The sequence below is a fragment of the Malaclemys terrapin genome, chromosome 8 (assembly GCF_027887155.1).
Source record: "Malaclemys terrapin pileata isolate rMalTer1 chromosome 8, rMalTer1.hap1, whole genome shotgun sequence".
NCBI classification, from domain to species: domain Eukaryota; kingdom Metazoa; phylum Chordata; order Testudines; family Emydidae; genus Malaclemys; species Malaclemys terrapin.
The window spans coordinates 42631695-42653038 of NC_071512.1; the positions used below are offsets into that span (position 1 = coordinate 42631695).

The following is a 21344-nucleotide window of genomic DNA, read 5'->3' on the forward strand; positions in this document are numbered from 1 at the left end:
ATTCTTGTCTTACTCGGGGTCAGTGTGTTCCTGTACCATCACCCAGGACAGGGATTATGCCATAACTCCATGTTGGGGTAGACCTGTGCCAGCCTTCCGGAATAGGATTACATGAATACCCAGCGCCTAGTACTTCTTAGAGTGCCTGTGTTTTAGCAATGCCACCCAGGCTTTTGCCAAGTTCATGTACCAGGCAGTGAACATAAAGCATTTGCTTTATGACAGGGCCTGACTTTTTCTAACTTTGATTTAGGCCTCAGGCCTTGCACCAGGCCCTGTGCTCCAGGCTCGCACTCTCTACTACACCTAGCTTCTGCCTACATCCCTATCTACGCAACACAGCTCCCCTTGTATAGCACGACGCAATGTTAACACAAAGGCAGCAATCCCCAACCCCCTGGCTAGCAATGCACTGGGAACAACTACTCTTGAGAGAAATCAGGGTGGATAAAAATCTGATTTTTTTTAAAAATCATTGATTTTTTTGATAAAATGCTTTTTGAGGAAAAAGCCTATCTAAAGATAGATACATTAAAGCTCAAAGATATCATCACAGAATAGGGATTATAAATTCTAATTTATATTGTCTCATACTATAGTTCATGTAATGTTTAAGAAAAGTTTTGCAAATGAGTTACAATAGTTCATGGATTAGGGACCCAATTTTATGGGGTTCCAGGGGTTTCTGTATAGATTATTTAGGTTAATCTTTCTATCTACACAATGGGATTCAGTGCTCAGTCTAGAAGATACCATCAGAGATGCTTAGTTTTTCAGTTCTCAAACTGTGGATTTGTGTCTCCAGAGGTAACATGCTGGTTAACAGCAAAAATGTTTTAAAATAAATAAATAAATAAAATATAGAGGTGAGAAATAACAGACCTCAACCCTATTGTCCCTCTGCAAATTTGTGTACACAGAGTCAATCCCTTGCCGCTCTCTAAAAGGGCAAAGTTTCAAAAAGTTCAATGAATAGAAGCTTGTTGGAGGCCGAATAGATCTGGACAAGAACAATAAGTCTGGAGAAGGGAGGGACAGACAGTAGAAACAAAAGTGAAACTGTTTAAGAAGCATATTCCAGAAGTCTTGAGGTCTTCCTGAGTGTAACCTTCATTGATTTGAAATCTACCATACCATTCTCTCACTAGAAGGGAAACCCTATAATGGCAGCCAGCCGTAAAAGAGAGAGAGTTTGGGAATAAGAACCATTCAAGAAATATATGTTTGCGGATTTTTTTTTAAAGAAAGTCACACCAGCGAACAGGTGGAAGTCACTTAAGCACTTGGATTCAGAGACTGTTGAAGTGATAGTCTCACTTAACAGCAGTAGCTTCTTCTGCTCGTGTAGAAAGAATATTTTCTTCCCTTGGACTAATTCATTCCAAAATGAGAAATTGTTTGGGACCTGACAAAGCAGAAAAGCTTGTTTTTCTTTTCCAGATTATGAACAAACAGGAAAACGAAGGTGAAGATGACTGAATTAGCTGCAGAAGCCAATATTTTAAGTTTCTCGTGTTGACCTGGCTGACATAGTCGATTTAATTTGGTTTTTTTGTTTGTTTTTATATTTCATTTAATGATTTTAAACAACTTTAACAAAAACAAACTTGATTTTAAAAACTTGAATGTTTAACTAAATTCAAAAATTCATATGCTTGTTTTGTTAAAATATTATGTTTGCTGTTGAAGAAAAAAAATCCAGAATACATAACGTTGTTGATTTAGTTAAATAAAACAATTTAAATGTCTGTCTGGTGATGTTCTCCTCCTAATACAGCATGGCAAGAAAATCCTCCAAATATTGATTAACCTGTTGAATTGGAGATAGTTCATCTCCCAATGACTTCATAAATATCTGCTTCAATTATCTTTGGTAAATGAAATAACCAATCATTTATTTTCTGATATAGCTGTAAAACTAATCTGAAAAGTTTTCAAATAAATCACTTTAAAAAAATGTATAGTGTGTACCTTCTAAAAATGAAACCTACATCTATCTCTGAGTTGTGAAGAATATGTATTAAGATTATAACAACCAACAAGAATGCACTTTTATGTAGAAATCCATGATTAAATCGAGTCTTCCTGACTAGTGATTTAAATCATGAGTTCATAGAATCATAGACTATCAGGGTTGGAAGGGACCTCAGGAGGTCATCTAGTCCAACCCCCTGCTCAAAGCAGGACCAATTCCCAATTAAATCATCCCAGCCAGGGCTTTGTCAAGCCGGGCCTTAAAAACCTCCAAGGAAGGAGATTCCACCACCTCCCTAGGTAAAGCATTCCAGTGCTTCACCACTCTCCTAGTGAAATAGTGTTTCCTAATATCCAACCTAGACCTCCCCCACTGCAACTTGAGACCATTGCTCCTTGTTCTGTCATCTGTCACCACTGAGAACAGCTGAGCTCCATCCTCTTTGTAACCCCCCCTTCAGGTAGTTGAAAGCAGCTATCAAATCCCCCCTCATTCTTCTCTTCTGGAGACTAAACAATCCCAGTTCCCTCAGCCTCTCTTCATAAATAATGTGCTCCAGACCCCTAATCATTTTTGTTGCCCTCCGCTGGACTCTTTCCAATATTTCCACATCCTTCTTGTAGTGTGGGGCCCAAAATTGGACACAGTACTCCAGATGAGGCCTCACCAATGTCGCATAAAGGGGAACGATCACGTCCCTCGATCTGCTGGCAATGCCCCTACTTATACAGCCCAAAATGCCATTAGCCTTCTTGGCAACAAGAGCACACTGTTGACTCATATCCAGCTTCTCGTCCACTGTGACCCCTAGGTCCTTTTCTGCAGAACTGCTACCTAGCCATTCGGTCCCTAGTCTGTAGCAGTGCATAGGATTCTTCCATCCTAAGTGCAGGACTCTGCACTTGTCCCTGTTGAACCTCATCAGGTTTCTTTTGGCCCAATCCTCTAATTTGTCTAGGTCCCTCTGTATCTGATCCCTATCCTCCAGCGTATCTACCATGCCTCCCAGTTTAGTGTCATCTGCTAACTTGTTGAGAGTGCAGTCCACACCATCCTCCAGATCATTAATAAAGATATTAAACAAAACAAGCCCCAGGACCGACCCTTGGGGCACTCCGCTTGAAACCGGCTGCCAACTAGATATGGAGCCATTGATCACTACCCGTTGAGCCCGACGATCTAGCCAGCTTTCTATCCACCTTACAGTCCATTCATCCAGCCCATACTACTTTAACTTGCTGGCAAGAATACTGTGGGAGACCGTATCAAAAGCTTTGCTAAAGTCAAGGAATAACACATCCACTGCTTTCCCCTCATCCACAGAGCCAGTTATCTCCTCATACAAGGCAATTAGGTTAGTCAGGCACGACTTCCCCTTGGTGAATCCATGCTGACTGTTCCTGATCACTTTCCTCTCCTCTAAGTGTTTCATAATTGATTCCTTGAGGACCTGCTCCATGATTTTTCCAGGGACTGAGGTGAGGCTGACTGGCCTGTAGTTCCCCGGATCCTTCTCCTTCCCTTTTTTAACGATGGGCACTACATTCGCCTTTTTCCAGTCATCCGGGACCTCCCCCAATCGCCATGAGTTTTCAAAGATGATGGCCAATGGCTCCGCAATCACATCCTCCAATTCCTTTAGCAACCTCGGATGCAGCGCATCCGGCCCCATGGTTTTGTGCTCATCCAGTTTTTCTAAATAGTCCCGAACCACTTCTTTCTCCACGGAGGGCTGGTCACTTCCTCCCCATACTATGCTGCCCAGTCCAGCAGTCTGGAAGCTGACCTTGTTTGTGAAGACAGAGGCAAAAAAAGCATTGAGTACATTAGCTTTTTCCACATCCTCTGTCACTAGGTTGCCTCCCTCATTCAGTAAGGGACCCACACCTTCCTTGACTTTCTTCTTGTTGCTAACATACCTGAAGAAACCCTTCTTGTTACTCTTAACATCTCTTGCTAGCTGCGACTCCAAGTGCGATTTGGCTTTCCTGATTTCACTCTTGCCTGCCTGAGCAATATTTTTATACTCCTCCCTGGTCATTTGTCCAATCTTCCACTTCTTGTAAGCTTCTTTTTTGCGTTTAAGATCAGCAAGGATTTCACTGTTAAGCCAAGCTGGTCCCCTACCATATTTACTATTCTTTCTACACGTCGGGATGGTTTGTTCCTGCAACCGCAATAAGGATTCTCCCAGGGGATCCTGCCCATCTGTTCCCTGAGGGAACAAATCAATTTGATTTAAATCAAATCCACCCTCAGAGAAATTCAGAGCAGTGCCAGCTGTGGTTCTGGGGTATCACTGAGGTGTCATTCCTGCAGATCCCTGGGAAATCTCCAAACATGACAGTGTCATAATGATAACAGACAATACCACTCACCACCTTACTGCCACCGGCCAGCCGACTACACGGTTAAAATTGGTCCTCAGTGGTAAAGAAACAACATGCAATAAACTAAGCATAAGTCACAGGGATAACAGTAGGTACCCAGAACAGATCCACTGTGATTCCAGGCCACCACTCCTCTCTGATAATGCAGTGGTGTAATAGCAGACCTCTGGAAATGCAATGGGCTCAACCATTCACATATGCTTCATGGAGACCCTTCTGCACAACACACACCCTGCTTCATCTAAGAGTTGCTTGTGCAGCTGTCTATGCTTCAGGAACCAAGACAGACATGCACAACCACGCTCTCCTTCTACACTCCCTGACCTATCAGTGGGCAGCTTCTGAGACAATTGCAGCCACTCAAACCCCACCAAAACCAAGTCAAGACACTAGCACAAGGTAGGCATTGGATGCCTCCATGCCAGCCAATACCCCAGCAAGAAAAAAAAGAAACCTTATTTTAGGAGAGTCTTCTAACATCCAAGACAACACAGAGAAAGGCACGAAACCCACAGTGAGAACATGTGGAGTCAGAAAGAACATCAAAGAAGCTGGCTTACGAGAAACATCAATGCCTAGTGAAGAGCACAGAATCCATCAGGCAGCCATGCCCTCCAGCACCCCTTCTTGTCTCTTTAACCATGTGGCACACACAAGGAAACATACACCCTTTGCAACACTTACCCTGATTCTCCGCATTGCGGTCACAATCTCCACCCTGCTGTTTGGCCGAGGCACATCAAGGCTTCCAATGTACTAGAAAAAAAGGGGAAAATAGGATTAGGACAGCTCCCATGTTCGAAAAATAGCACAGATGTGCAGGGAATTTTCCATCCAACAGCTAAACCACCCTCCTGCCAATGCAGGAGCATTTCTCCTTATACATCACAGCATTTTGTCCAGTCTGTTTTACGTGTCCTATACAATGACGCTTCTGTCACTTTCCCTGGGAAACTATTCCACAGTCTAATCCATCTGTCAGGAAATTTTCCATTTCTTAATCTCATCCCATTATTCCTATGCTGAGTAATCCTACCCCCCACCCCCATCTATTGGCCTGATGTTTTCAACTTTCACACATCTGCAGATTATTCCTTCTCCCTGTTATGCGAGGCATTTCGTCAAGCCACATATTTAACTGTCTAGTTTTAAGGCCAGCAGAGACCATTAGGAGAACCTAGTCTGACCTCCTGCATAGCACAGGACGGAGACTCCACCCAATGATTCCTGCACCAAAACCATATCTTCCAGCAGATCTTTTGGAAAGACATTTCACTATAAGATCCCCATTGCGGAGAGCCCCCCATGTCCTTAGCTAAGTTGTTCCAATGGTTAATTACCCTTGCTGCTAAAAAAAAGTGTGCCTTATTTTGATTCTAAATGTGCCAAGCATCAGCTTCCAGTCATTAGATCCTGTTATACTTTTGCCTGCTAGATTCAAGAGCCCTTTGCTCTCAGAAATGTCTTCCTCACATAGGTACTTATAGGAGATGATTAGTCATCCCTTAAAACTTCCCTTACATAAACCAGATTTGACTTTTTAGTCTCTCAGTATAAGGCAGGTCTTCCAGACCTGAAATCGTTCTTGTAACTCTTTACTGAGCTCCTTCCAGTTTTTTAACATTATTTTTGAAGTGTGGACACCAGAATTGGACTCAGTATCCGAGAATGATCTCATCAGTGCTGTATACAGCTCAATAGTCACCCACTTAGATATCCAAGCATTGCATAAGCTCTGTTAACCACAACATCCCACTGGGATCTCATGTTCAGCTGGTTTCCATCATGACCTCTAGGTCTCTCAGAGGCCCTGCTTTCCAGGATGTGGTCCTCCGTCCTGTAAGTGGCCTTTTATTTTCTGTTCCTAGATATCGTTCCTTGCAGGTGGCAGTATTAACACACATTACTTGATTGCATCCAGCTTATAAAGAGATCCGGACCACTCTAAAGCCGACCTGTTCTCAGTATTTACTACTTCATCAATCTGTGTCCTCTATAAACTTTACCTACAATCATTTTCTTCAAGATCATTGATCAAGATAGAGTAGCATTATGTCAAGAACAGTCCACTCCATCACCACATGGGATGAGGTGTGGGGAAATAGAGCAGGGGGGGGGCCTTCTTTTTAGTAGCCAGAGCTGTGAATCTGAAGGCCCCAAAATAAACCCTCCAACAGAGATCTGTTATGCTAACTACCCTTACACAAAGCAGTACAGGCCAGGGCCCAGACTAGACTGCACAATTCCCTGCCAAACTCGGTCAAGGGTCATGACCGGGAGGGGGTGGGGGGCAAGGAGGGAAAGAATAGAAGAAAAGCCCCAGCAGCAGCACTAATGAAATATGTTCATGACTAATGAAATATAATAACCACTTGTGTGAAGCAATAGGTAACTTTAGCTAAATGCAATTTCTTGACTCATGCAGCTTCTCCTTTGGGTGATCTGTGACCCACTTCGTGATTCCAGCTATCTGCAAAAATAGCCAATCATAGATCCTCTTTAGGCGTCCCATGGAAACCCCCCTCCCCTAATCTTTAACCAAAAAACCCCGGAAAATAACATGTGTCTTGAGAAATGTACCCAAACTGGTGCCAAGTACCACCCCTGGGGAAAACCACCAAGCGCCCCTCTACCCAAATAAACATCCAATTCTCGGAAAAACGAGGAAGGTACCTGGGGGGAGGGAGGAAAACTGACCCCAACCCTAATTTCTTAACTTGCGGTTTGGGGAGGGGCTGACCCCAACCCCAGTTTCTTAACTCATGACATATTGCTTGTACTTTGCTTGCGGTTTAATGAAATAAAAACCCGCCTGCAAGCGGCCCTCGGGGTGTCAGTCTTCGGACTGCACCCCAGTGCACTGGTATGTATGTCAATAAACTGGCCTCAGGCTTGAGTCTTTTAACTAAAATCATTGCGTGGGTGTCTTTGACCACAACAGAGGATTCCCCAAGTACAATTATGGTTTGATGAGCTCTTTCAGCCAGACAGTTTTTAATTCCTTTACTATGAGCCAATGTCATTTTGTATAGTGTTAATTTTTTAGTCTTTCTTTGGAGAAAGTTCTGAAGGAACTCAAATGTGAAATTGCCAGACTACTACTAACTGCGGTTTGTAACCTATCATTTAAATCAGCTTCTGTACCAGATGACTGGAGTACAGCTAACGTGATGCCAAATTTTTTACAAAAATGCTCCAGAGGTGATCCCGGCAATTACAGGCACTGCGATAAGCCTGACTTCAGTACCAGGTAAATGTTGAAACTGTAGTAAAGAACAGAATTATTAGACACACAGATGAACATAATCTGTTGGGAAAGCGTCAACATGGCTTTTGTAAAGGGAAATCACGCCTCACCAATTTAATAGAATTCTTTGAGGGGGGAATCAACAAGCATGTGGACAAGGGGGATCCAGAGGATAGAGCATACTTAGATTTTCAGAAAGCCTGTGACAAGATCCCTCACCAAAGGCTCTTAAGCAAAGTAAGCTGTCATGGAATAAGAGGAAAGGTCCTCTCATGGATCAGTAACTGGTTAAAAGATAGGGTAGGATTAAATGGTCAGTTTTCAGAACTGAGAGAGGTAAATAGCGGTATCCCCCAGAGGTCTGAACTGAGACCAGTACTAGTCAACATATTCATAAATGATCTGGAAAAAGGGGTAAACAGTGAGGCGGCAAAATTTGCAGAAGATACAAAACTACACAAGATAGTGAAGTCAAAAGCAGACTGAAGAGTTACAAAGGGATCTCACAAAACTGGGTGACTGGGCAACAAAATATCAGATGAAATTCAATGTCGATAAACACAAAGTAATGCACATTAATCCCAATTATACATATAAAATGATGGGATCTAAATTAGCTGTTACCACTCAAGAAAGAGATCTTGGAGTCATTGTGGATAGTTCGCTGAAAACATCTGCTCAACGTGCAGTCAAAAAAACTAACAAAATGCTGGGAATCATTAAGAAAGGGATATTTAAGAAAACAGAAAAAATAATATTGCCTCTATATAAATTCATGATACACCCACACCTTGAATACTGCATGCAGATCTGGTTGCCACATCTCAAAAAAGATATACTGGAATTGGAAAAGGAACAGAAAAGGGCAACAAAAATGATTAGGGGTATGGAACACATTCCGTATGAAGAGATTGGGTATGAAGGCTGGGACTTCCCGGTTTGGAAAAGAGGCGACTAGAGGGGGATCTGATAGAGGTCTATAAAATCATGAGCGGTGTGGAGAAAGTAAATAAGGAAGTGTTATTTACTCCTCATAACACAAGAACTAGGGGGTCACCAAATGAAATTAATAGGCAGCAGGTTTAAAAATAAACAAAAGGAAGTATTTTTTCACATAACGCAGTCAACCTGTGGAACTCTTTGTAAGAGGATGTCGTTAAGGCCAAGACTATAACAGAGTTCAAAAAAGAACTAGATAAGTTGATGGCTATTAGCCATGATGATCAGAGATGCAACCCCATGCTCTGGGTGCCCCTAAACCTCTGGCTGACAGGGAATGGATCACTCAGTGATTGCCTGTTCTGTTCATTCCCTTTGAAGCACTTGGGATTGGCCACTGTCAGAAGACAGGACACTGGGCTAGATGGACCATTGGTCTGACCCAGTATGGCCTGTGACGTTATTGACATGAACTGTGAGTGTATAGATCATTGTTGCAACCAGGGTCCTATGGTTGCACCAGATCTTGTACAGAGGAGGTCAAGCGGGGGTGTCTATGGCAAGGTTGAAGTTTGCTGGTTATGGTTATGATTATGCTGTCTGTGTGTATCATTTCTGTATTTGAAGTTATGAATATTGGCTATGTACTTGTATCTCAATGTGATTCTCAATGAGTTTTTCTGGGAATGTTCAAACTAACATGTAAACAATGGCGTCAGTCTGCAAAAAACTGAATGATTCATGGACATGTGACTTGCCCAGGTTGTTACAAACTCCATCTTGCTGCTGTGATTTTGCACAGGAGAACAAAGGGGTTTCCGCCCACAAGAGAAAGAATATAAAAGGCCCTGGAAACCTCTCCATTTTGTCTTCAGCTGGCTCAAGAGATGGCCTCTCCACCCCCAGGAGATGCCTGAAAGAAACTGGAACAAAGGACAGTAACTACAGGGGTGTGAGTGATTGCTGGACCCAGACTAGGAAGAAGTACAATCTGTGAAAGAAGCTTATTGGGACATCTCTGAGGGTGAGATTCACCTGCATTCAGTTTCTTACTGTATCAGGCTTAGATTTGCGTGTTTCGTTTTATTTTGCTTGGTAACTTACTTCGTTCTTTCTTGGAACCACTTAAATCCTACTTTTTATACTTAATAAAATCACTTTTTGCTTATTAATTAACCAGAGTAAGTAATCAATACCTGGGGGAGCAAACAGCTGTGCATCTCTCTCTATCAGTGTTATAGAGAGTGGACAATTTATGAGTTTACCCTGTATAAGCTTTATACAGAGTAAAATGGATGTATTTGGGGTTTGGACCCCATTGGGAACTGGGTATCTGGGTGCTGGAGACAGGAGTATCTGCTAAGTGGTTTTCAGTTGAAGCCTGCAGCTTTCAGGGATGTGGCTCAGACCTGAGTCTGTGTTCACAGCAGGCTAGCGTGTCTGGCTCAACAAGACAGTGGTCTGGAGGTCCAAACTGGCAGAGAAAACGGGCTCAGAGGCAGTCTCAGCACACCCCAAAGGGGGGGTCTCTGTGACCCAACCTGTCACATGGCCATTCTTATGAACATTTCTGTTGCTCTTATATGAATTCCTTACTGTTTGTTGAGGAACACTAAGTGTGATTCTCCAGGAATGACCAGAGCTGTATAAAGAATGACTAGAAACTCCCCCCTCAGTAGCATGATCCCCATCTATCTATTGTGACAGGGTCAGGCCAGATGGCTACAGGAGAGTGATCCTTTTGAGTACCGGGATGTGGGCGAGCGCTAGCTCGCCCCCTGCTGAAAGCCCCTCCTCCAGCCTAAGGAGGGGCTACTAAACCCGGAACCCAACTGAGTTCGGGGGACAACAAAGGCAATAACAAGACCAGGCGTGGGGGGTCAAAGGGCCAAAACTAAGGAACCGGAAGGGGACACCGAGCAGAGAACCCCGGACAGCGCCCACTGCTCTTCGAAAACATCGAGAGAGCCAGTGGACGCTGCCCAGAGGAACTGTGCCCGGATACGTGAATGGATGAAAGAACGAAAAACGGCCCCACAGTCGCAGGGCCCCCCCGCTCTGCCAACCTCATCTCCCTGGTGTTACAAATGGACACCTAGGCCGTGGCTAGAAGGAGGTTGACGAGGTGGTCCCAGGACTTCGTGAGGCCTCGGATCGGGTGTGCATAAAGAAATAAGTGCGGGGAAAAGTGCAGCCAGAACCTCAATAAGAGGTTCTGGAGGAGCCGGAAGAGGGGCTGCAGCCTGGCGCACTGAAGGTACGCGTGCACCAGGGTCTCCTTCACACCACAGTGGTAAACCATGCCAAGTACACGCCCGTGCTCACAGCTCCATGCAGAAGCTGCCAGCTGATATCCCCAGCTGGCCACGGAACTAAGGTGGAATAGAAACTGGCCCACCGGGGTTCCCCACCCTCCACTGCTGGTAGAAGGTCCCACCACTTGGTGTCTGGGTGGGACACGAGGGTGGGGTAATGAAGCGTGTGCAGCATGAGCGCATACAGATGGCACCTTGGGGCAGTTTGGAAACAAACCGGCTGCATTACATGCAGCCGGCTGGAGGTATGGGGGGTGGGAAGGCCAGGAAGGCTCACGGGGCAGGGGGCTGATGGAAAGATCTGGAGAGCTGTAGTGAGTGGCGGGCGGGGCACACCCTCTGGCAGGACCCGCTCAAGGAAAAACCGAGCCGCGGGAGGCAGGGCTGCCTCCACCTCCTGGAGTACGTGCCGGGGGGTCGTAAGGGTGGAGAGCCCCATGCGCCAACCGAGCGCCTGGGGATCCACCCAGCCCACCAGGTCGTAGTCCAGGAGGTCTCCAATCTTGGTGACTCCCGCAAGGACCAACCTCCGGTACACCAAGGAGGACTCCGCCACCTTCACATGAAGATGGGGATTGTGTAACGGGGCTCCGCGAGATCTACCTCCTCGCTGGCCACAAAGGACCTGGTTGCTGAAACCAGCCTCTATGTCCGGAGGAGGTCCTGGTAGAAGACCGGCAGCTCGGAGAGGTCTCATGGAAGACCTCTCGGATGGAGAAAAAAGAGCTGCCGGTCATATCGGAGCCCTCGCAGGCGGCAGAGGAAGGCGTGCGCCAATATGCTCCACGCCGAGCCACCTGCACTATAAAGGAGTCTCTGCAGAGCCTGGAGGCGGAAGACATGGACCTGCGTGCACATGCAGGTCAGGCCCTGTCCGCCCTCCTCCAGGGGGAGATGGAGAACCCCGGAAGAGACCCAGTACAGTCCCGGCCAAAAAAACTCCAGAACCAACCTCTGGAGATTGTCCAGGAACGGGGGGGACGCAGGGTGTTGAGTCGGTGCCAGAGCATGGACAGGACTAGTTGGTTGAGCACCAGTGCTCTCCCCCGGAGGGAGAGGCACCGGAGCAGTCCTGTTCAGCTCCGCAACTGCCCAGTCACCCTGCCCTCTAAACCGTGCCAGTTCTCCGGCGGAGACGGATGCGTGGCGGAAAGGTAAACGCCAAGATAGAGTAGTGGACCCGCGCTCCACCGGATGGCTTGAAGCGTGGGTGGGAGGGGGCTCGCCTGCCACCCGGCCCCGACCACCAGGCCAGAGCTCTTGACCCAGTTGAACCGGGCGGAGGAGGCCACTGAATAAACAGCTTGACAAGCCTCCACTCGCACCAGGTTGTCTGGATCCTGTACCACAAGGAGCACGTTGTCGGCGTACGCTGCCGGGACCAGCTGCACCTCCTGCTCATGGAGCACCAACCCCGTCAACCTCTTATGAAGGAGACTAAGGAAGGGCTCAATGGCCAGAGCGTACAGCTGACCCGACAGCAGGCAGTCTTGACGCACCCCTTGCCCGAAGCTGACAGGTGCGGTCAGGGTCCAGTTGAGCCTGACCAAAAACTCTGCGGAGGCATACAGCACCTGGAGAAACCCACAAACTGGGGTCCGAAGCCGAATGCCAACAGAGTGCCCAGGAGATACCCGTGGTCCATCCGGTCGAACGCCGTCTCCTGATCCAGGGACAGGAGGGCGAACGACAGACCATCCCTATCTACACCCAATCTCCAGGCGATCCCGGACCAGATAAAGATTGTCAAAGATGGTACGGCCCGGGAAGGTGTAGGTCTGGTCTGGATGGATCACGTCCGCCAGCATGGACCGTAGCCGCAGCGAGATGGCCTTCGCCACGACCTTATAGTCCGTGCTGAGGAGCAAGACGGGACGCCAATTCCGGAGATCGCAGAGGTCCCCCTTCTTCGGCAATAAGGCGAGCACCGCCCGCCTGCACAAAAGAGGGGGGACCCCGCTCTCCAAGGACTCGGCCCAGACGGTGGCAAGGTCCGGGCCGAGGACGTCCCAGAACACAAGGTAGAACTCCACGGTCAGCCCGTCCATGCCCGGAGATTTATTGGTGGGCATGAGACGGAGGGCTTCCGAGAATTCGGCCAGAGTGAGAGGCAGCTCCAGCCAGTCCCGGTCGCCCATGCTGACGGTCGGGAGTCCATCCCAAAGCACGCCGCAGGCATCGGTGTCGGTTGGATCCGGGGAGAAAAGGTCAGCGTAGAAGGCCCTGGCCCTCTCGCACATCTCCACCAGATCCGTGAGGGGGGCGCCGTCCTCTGCCAAGAGGCAGAGGACATGCTTTTTCGCCCCCCTCTTCTTCTCCAGGGCGTAGAAGCGGGAGCCGCGATCCATCTCCCACAGGAGATGGATGCGGGATCGTACGAAGGCACCCCGGGCACGAAGATTGTCGAGGGCCCAGAGCTCCTCCCGCTTCTCCCAATATGCTCCACAGAGAGGTGGATCTGCGGGGCTGGTGGCCAGATGCCTCTCCAGTTCCAATACCCCCTGCTCCAGCTGCTCTATCACCACATCCCTCCACTGGCTGCTGCCCCGGGTGTGGCTACAGCAGAAGAGCCGGGCGCGCACCTTCTCCACATCCCACTATTGCCGCGCTGAGGGAAAGGCTGTTCCCGCCAGGCCAGCCAAAACTCCCGGAAGGATGCCACAAATCCCACATCCTCCAGCAGGCTGTTATTGAAATACCAATAAGCCGGCCCTGGCCTCTCCGAAAAAAGAGAGGCCATCACGGTCACCAAGTGGTGGTCCGAGAACGGGGCCGGCCGAACGCTGGAGGAGTGGGTCTGTGAAAGATGACAGCGAGAGAAATAGATGCGATCCAACCGGGAGTGGCTCGACAGTTGTTCCTCCACCCGGACAAAAGTGAACGTAGAGTCATCGTCTGGGTGGTGGTCGCGCCATACGTCCACCAAGGAGTGATGGACTATGATCTCCCTAAGGACGTCTGCAGTGGCCGGGCTCAGCTCAATCCCCGTGCAGTCCCACTCCTCGAGGCTGCAGTTGAAGTCTCCGCCCAGGACCAGGCATTCACGAGGATATCCCCTCAAATAGGTTGGCCAAACTCAATATATGACTTTTTAGCATAGCCCTTTGAGTAAGGACTGCTAGAAAGTTTTCAGTACTCACAATAGCACATCATTTGAATTAGCTTTTAGAATGGGATTTAACAAGACTATTAAATGCTTTATCATCATCCAACCCTATTACAGTTACTGCTTTCCCCATCATCTTTGAATTTTGAGACCAGGCAACAAATAAAGCAATCAATGTTGCCTGCAAAGTTATTTATTAGTAGCTCCAACGCACAATAGAGCTGCAGCCTCCATCTGGACACTAGCTATTCACTACACAGGCCAAGCTGTTGGACTTTGGTTGTGAGCACAATTCACCACTAAGGCCCTGTCTACACCAGCAAATTTCTGCGCAGTAAAGCAGCTTTCTGTGTTCTAACTCCCAATGTGTACACACTATCAACCCACTTAGTGCGCAGAAACTGTGCAGTTGCAGCGCTGTAAAGAGAGGCATACAGCTTTCTGCACTGGGGCTACAGCATCGTGGTGCCAGTGTAGACACCCTGGTTTATTACAGCACTGCGATTGGCTTCCAGGTGTTCCACAATGACTATTCTCACCTCTCTGGTCATCGGTTTGAACTCTACTGCCCAGCCCTCAGGTGACCAACCGTCATCCCTATCCCGTAAATTCCTTTGGAATTCTGAAAGTCCCCTACCTGTTTGCTCGGTGATGCGTGCAATGGTCTCAGCACATCTTTCCAGGTGGCCATGCCTGCTCCATGCACCAGGCGATCCCATGCTTGGAGCAATACCGAGCTGCTGGAACTCATCAGCATTTGGGGAGAGGAGGCTGTCCAATCCCAGCTGCACTCCAGCTGTAGGAATTATGGTACCTACAGACAGATTTCATGATGCATGACAGAAAGGGGCCATGACCAGGACACACTGCACTGCAGGGTCAAAGTGAAGGAGCTGCGGAACACCTACCACCGGAGGCAAACTGCCACTTTGGTGCTGCGCCCACGAGCTGCTGGTTCTACAAAGAGCTGGACACGATACTCGGTGGCGACCCCACCTCCACTGCGAATACCAATGTGGATACTTTGGTGGCTCATGTGCCAGTCAAGAGTGGACCAAACCAGGAGGAGGAAATCTTGGACGAGAATGTGGAGGGCAACCCAGAGGCAAAGGATGACTCAGAGGTCAGAGATGCATGCAGCCAGGAGCTCTTTACTACCCTGGGGGAGGCTAGCCAGTCACAGCTGTTGGATGTTGGCAAACTGCAAACAGGAGAGGAGGCCCCTGGTAAGAGGATTTGATTTTGGAAATCGCTGAAGCAAGTTGTTGGGGGGGCAGGAGGGTTGCAGAAAGCAGGCTTTTCTCCCATACACAGTACACGTGCCTAGTCTGAGCGGCGGAACAGGGTGTTGATTCACTCTCTCACTTCACGGGAAGCTGCATCAGATCTCCAGGAAACTCATGGAGTTACTGGGCAACCCGCTGCCGCAGGTTCTTTGGCAGAGCTGCTTTGTTTCTTGCCCCATTAACGGTAACTTTCCTGTGCCACTGTGCTGTCATGGGGGAGAGGGGGGGGGGGAGGGGGGACCTTTGCTGCACAGAGGCAAGCCACATAAGGGCCAGGGAAGAAGCCACAGTCTTGGAGAAGACTCTTGATTCCCTGCTCACCCTCAGCAGCGAGGTACCTTCTATAATGATCACATCCTGTGGAAAGTGTGGGGATAGGAATGATTATCAGGCCCCCCTACATGCTGGCTCTTCCCAAGAGCCACATGCCCAGTGTGCAGCAGGGGCTGGGAAGAGTGATTTACCCTACCCCTGCAGCTACTCACCACTTTGGGGGTCTTGTAGCTCATGTGTGCTTGCCTGGGGTCAGTCAGTTAGCGAGAGGTGTGTGAGTACTGGTTGTGTTTTAAATCGCTGAATCAGTGGTCTCTGTGTTGCAAACAATACTGCTTCTGTAAAATATTGCATTTAAACTTCACAGAGATGACCTTGGGAGCCCAGCCTCCTCTTTGTTATCAGCGGCTGAATGGCTGTGCAGAATTAGAAAGCGGCTATGAAGAACTAAGGAGGACTTTCTGCGTGATGTTATGATGCACTTCGCAGCCGAGAAACAGGAATTGAAGGAGTGGCAGGACAGAGAGAAGAGGGAACGAAAGGAGAATGCGGCATGCCAGAATAAAGCCACGGAGCGGCTCTTAAACATTACGGAGCGCCAAGCAGACATGCTCCAGGAAATACTAGCACTCCAAACTGAGCAGCTCTGGGCCCCGCCTCCCCTGCACCCACTGTCGCAAAACTCTTTCCCATGCTCCCCTCAGATACTGCCAACACACTTATCAACCTCCTGGCTCCACTCTATACCCACAGCATTCCTCTCCTCCCCAGTCACAGTCCAACACTCCGGACTCCCACTACACTCAACACCCATCCGTCTGCAGTTTGGCCCTGCTGAAATACAGTAGCTGCTGCATTGTACTCCAAAGGAGAAGGCTGAATATGATCCCTGGACATACACAAATCTTTAGCTGTCCCAGGACCCCACCTCCTCCTGGGATTTTCCCTTCACCCATACCCCTAACTGCTGATGTGCTTTTTTGTTTGACTCTCTCCTCCGTTTGTTGTTTTTTAATAAAAGAATTGTGTTGGTTTGAAAGCTATCTTTATTCTATTAATTAAAAGCAAACAGAGCTCTGCAAAGCAACAGACAATTATATTAAACCTTCATATTGCATCGTCTGCACCAATCACAATCACCTCCTAGCATTACAAGCACTGAACTCCCGAGCATAGCAACAAATATTAGTGGCTTTCAGCTTCAAATTGCTGCCTCAAGGCATCCCTGATCCTTATGGCCCCGCACTGCGCCCTTCTAATAGCCCTAGTCTCTGGCTGTTCAAACTCAGCCTCCAGGAGCTGAGCCTTAGTGGTCCAGCCCTGAGTGAAGCTTTCACCTTTCCTTTCACAAATATTAAGGAGCGTACAGTACACGGCTATAAGCATAGAAATGTCATCGGCCAGGTCCAGCTTCCCACAGAGGCAGCGCCAGTGGGCCTTTAAATGGCCAAAAGCACACTCAACAATCATTCTGTACTCAGCCTGTTGTTGAACTGCTACTTGCTGCTGTCAAGTTGCCTCGTGTATGGCTTCATAAGCTATGGCATTAAGGGGTAGGCAGGGGTCTCCCAGGATCACGATGGGCATTTCGACTTCCCCTACGGTGATCTTCTGGTCCTGGAAGAAAGTCCCTGCTTGCAGCTTCCTGAACAGGCCAGTGTTCCAAAAGATGTGTGCATCATGCACCTTTATGGACTAGCCTGCGTTAATGTCCGTGAAATGCCCATAGTGATCCACAAGCGCCTGAAGAAGCATTGAGAAATATCCCTTGTGATTAATGTACTCAGTGGCTAGGTGGTCTGGTGGCAGAATTGGAATATGCGTGCCAGCTATTGCCCCTACGCAGTTAGGGAAGCCCATTTGTGCAAAGCCATTCACAATATCATGCATGTTGCCCAGAGTTACGGTCTTTTGGAGCAGGATGAAATTAATGGCCCTGCACACTTCTGTCAACGTGAGTCCAACGGTCGACTTGCCTACTCTGAACTGGTTAGCGACCAATTGAGAGCTGGCCTGCCGTTGGAGAAGCTCTTGGCGATTGCACTGTGGAAGCTGGCTATTCCAGACTGCTACCAATTGGTCGCTAACCAGTTCAGAGTAGACAAGTCGACCGTTGGACTCACGTGGATTCTCGTGTCCTTGCACCGCAGGACTGGGGCGGGCTCATCACACAGTCCCATGAATGTGGCTTTCCTCATGCGAAAGTTCTGCAGCCCAGGACCCCACCTCCTCCTGGGATTTTCCCTTCACCCATACCCCTAATTGCTGATGTGCTTTTTTGTTTGACTCTCTCCTCCATTTGTTGTTTTTTAATAAAAGAATTGTGTTGGTTTGAAAGCTCGTCATCCCAGATGTGCATCACGATGTGATCCCACCACTCAGTGCTTGCTTCCCAAGCACAAAAGCGGCGTTCCACTGTGGTCAGCACCTCCATGAATGCCACAAGCAATCTCGTATCATAGTTAGTATGTGTGGCGAGATCAATGTCGCACTCTTCTTGCCTTTGGAGTTTAAGGAATAACTCCACCACCACTTGCGATGTGTTGGTCAGAGTGAGCAGCACACTGGTCAACAGTTCGGGATCCATGCCTCTTCAGTCTCCAGGAAGAGTACGCAGTACACAAACCGTTGAAAGATGGCGCCAAATGTGGACGGAATCACAGGGATTGCTGGGATGCGAAGCAATGCATCATGGGGCATTGGGACAGGACCCAGGATGCCCCACAACACACTCCATCTTCCCACAAATCTTAGTGGCAGAAGAAGAGATGCTCTGTGAGATAGCTGCCCAGAGTGCACCCTTTCAAATACCACTGCAAGTGCTGCAAGTGTGAACAAGCTAATGCACAGGCAAGCTGACAACACACAACTGCGGTCTCCCCTCTCTGAGCGGTGCTGTAACTCCCGGCGCTGTAACTCTGCCAGTGTAGACATGCCCTAAGACACAGAAGAACAGGCATTTGCATGGCATGGGAAAACAGTGCTCAAGGACTGAGGGGAGGCTAATAGGAGTATTGTGACCCTTCTCCCTCCCCTCAGTCCTTTAGCACAGTGCTCCCACTTGAGCCTTGCTTTCTGGTCAGATGCTATTACTACTTGCATTCTGGTAGCATCCACACAGAGCAAAAGAGCTCACAATCTACATTCTTAGAATACAGGCCTAGAGATATCTGAACTGTGGCCCATATATCAGAAATAAAGTTGCGGGAGCTATCACCTGCAAAGATGACGTGCCAACGTACATCCAGGCCGTCCTCATCAGAATGGAGCACAGCATTGTGGGACTATGGTCTCCAGAGGCCAGGGCTCTGCGTCACATGATAGGATGGCTACACAGACGAAACACCTGACAATAGAGACTAAGTTGCCAGTGCAGCTGTCCAACATATACAGCTGGACACAGATGCTCACCAGGGCTGGGCACAGAGGGAGGTAAATGGGACCAGTCACATTACAAAGCAACAGTGAGCTGTGGGGCAGGGATCCGAAACTAGAAAGACATGGAAGCGGAGATTTTCCAGCCACCTCAGGGATTTGGACACCGAAGTCCCATTAAAATGACTATGATTCACTGGACAGCTTTGAAAAAGATCAGCCCCAGCCCAGACTGCAAGAGAAACAGTACGTGGTCACAGCCTGCATTGCAAGGCACACAGACAGGGAGTGCGGAGCCCGTAACTCTGGCACTGCCAACTCTTGAGTGCCTCCCTCTGTAGCTTGGATTGATCTATAGAAACTCAGGCAGAGAGTTAGATCTGAAGAGCAAAGGGATGGACTGGTGGCCTTGGCTTTTCCTTATGCAGGGGGTGACCTGTATTATCTGGGAAGATGCAGCAGTGGGCTATCCAACTCCCATCACCGTAGTATCTGAGCACCTGACAGTCCCCTGGGGGGAAAGGCAGTGCTATTATCCCCATCACACAGGTGGGAACGGCGGCACAGAGACTAAGTGACTTGCCCAAGGCTATGCTTGTCCATCTCTGTATGTGTTAGACGCCGAGTCTCCTCAGCTACCAATGCTGAGTCCAGCACTGCATGGATAGCACTAACCAGGTAGCACTAGGGACCCCACACTGCCTTTGATTAACCCTTCCTTGCCTACTTTTCTCACTGAGGGATGAAACAAGAAGCAAACAATGGCTGTTTTTATGGCTCTGGTGTCTGTGCTATGATGATGCAGCCATCCTGGAAGAAGGAAAGCCCCAGTTCAGTGGCCAATCCAAATGTCTCCAGCTGCGAGACTGGGGGATGCTGCCTGCAGCTGTATCTCAGTGTCTGCAGCCTGGCACCAGGCTGGAGATTAAATGCAGTAATAACTGCTCAGGCCACTGATGCATACCCCTTTGTCCCATCCTATTCTCTTGTTGAGGGCATGGAAACATGGTGAGGGAATGCTGCCCTGGGGAGGGAGTGTGGGGTTGGGGAGGAGGGTGCAGGGGTGAGGATAGGGTGACCAGATGTCCCGATTTTATAGAGACAGTCCCGATTTTTGGGTCTTTCTTATATAGGCTCCTATTACCCCCCACCCCCTGTCCCGATTTTTCACATTTGCTGTCTGGTCACTCTAGGTGAGGAATTACTCACGCAGGCCCGTTTCGAGTGTGTGGGCACCCCCATATCTATGGCAATGCTTCCCCAATACAGCACTGCCCTCCTCCTCCCAGCCCAATGCACACAGCACCCGGGATGGGGTTGAGATGTTGAGTGCATTGCACCCATTCCACCCCTTTCAATGCCTCTCACCACAAATCACTCCTGTCTGGAAGAGCAACGTTACTCTGTGCATGAAGGTCCCCTCTCTCAGACGGGGTGGCACTGCTCCTCCCTGACCCTGGGCCCCCACTGCTGCTCTTGGACTCCCTGCGAGATCAACAGAGACTCCCCAAGTCAGCTATCTGCTCCAGGGCTGAACCATACCCACCCTGAGCCAGTCTTGCACCATGGCATCACTCTCCAGTCCCTTTGGAGCTTTGCCTTCCCTCAAATCAGCTACTGGGAGGCACCACAGGCACCTCTTCCCTCTCGATGGAGGGCCTCTGTGTCCAAGCGGGTGCCTGCAGGATGTTTTGGCCTCTGACCCCAGGATGGTTGGTGCAGTCTCCCAACCACACCACCTGGCAGCCTCTCTTAGGGTACTTCTGTGGGACTCCGGCAGGCTCCAGAATTCCCTGCAGGGCTGGGTTACAGAGACCAAGCCTTTCCCTGCAACACTCCTGCCGAATTAGAGTGCACAGGCCTTTGCCACAGGCAGCCAGATTCCATCCCCCGCCCCAGAGGCTCCGCTCTCTCTCCTGAGCAGTGCAATCACTTTCCTCATCCCACTAATTGTCTGGAGCTAGCCTGCCTCTCCCATGTAGCACAAACTACACTGCCTCCCCTCATCTCCCTGGGAGGATTTAGCCTTTGATTTAGGGATTGGGACAGGTAAGAGGACTTTACCATTTCTGCAGGAAGCTGCCTTAGACTTTCCCAGCCTGGGTAATCCTTTCAAAACTCCTGCACCGTTAGCTCAGCGGTGGTGCTCTCCATGACTTTCTGTGTACTGTCTTGCCCTCTGGAACAAGCTTGATGTGTATCTCCCAGGGAGCTCTGATTTACTCCCCCCTTTTTCAGGAAGCACCCTGGAGCCCTACCCTGCTTTGGTGGGTCCCCCCACCCCAGGCTGATGAAAAGAGCCATGCAGATTGCTTTCAACAAAGTTAGACAACAGAGGCCTGCACAGGCCTACGTGCCTGGTTATTGGGCAGCTGGCAGCCTCAGCTGGCTGGCTAGAATCCACGGGGAGCACTGTGCATCCATAAGCAATACCCTTT

The 21344-nt window shown here is 48.9% G+C and overlaps 1 protein-coding gene across 4 annotated transcripts in view; it reads right to left on the reverse strand.

Moving 5' to 3' along the window:
- Positions 1-21344, reverse strand: part of NOS1AP (nitric oxide synthase 1 adaptor protein) — a 210510-nt gene that overhangs the window by 151856 nt on the left and 37310 nt on the right. For all 4 annotated transcript variants that reach the window (XM_054037311.1, XM_054037310.1, XM_054037309.1 and 1 more), the window contains exon 2: positions 5050-5121. In XM_054037311.1, the coding sequence (XP_053893286.1) occupies positions 5050-5121 (72 nt within the window). The remainder of the gene's footprint in view (positions 1-5049; positions 5122-21344) is intronic.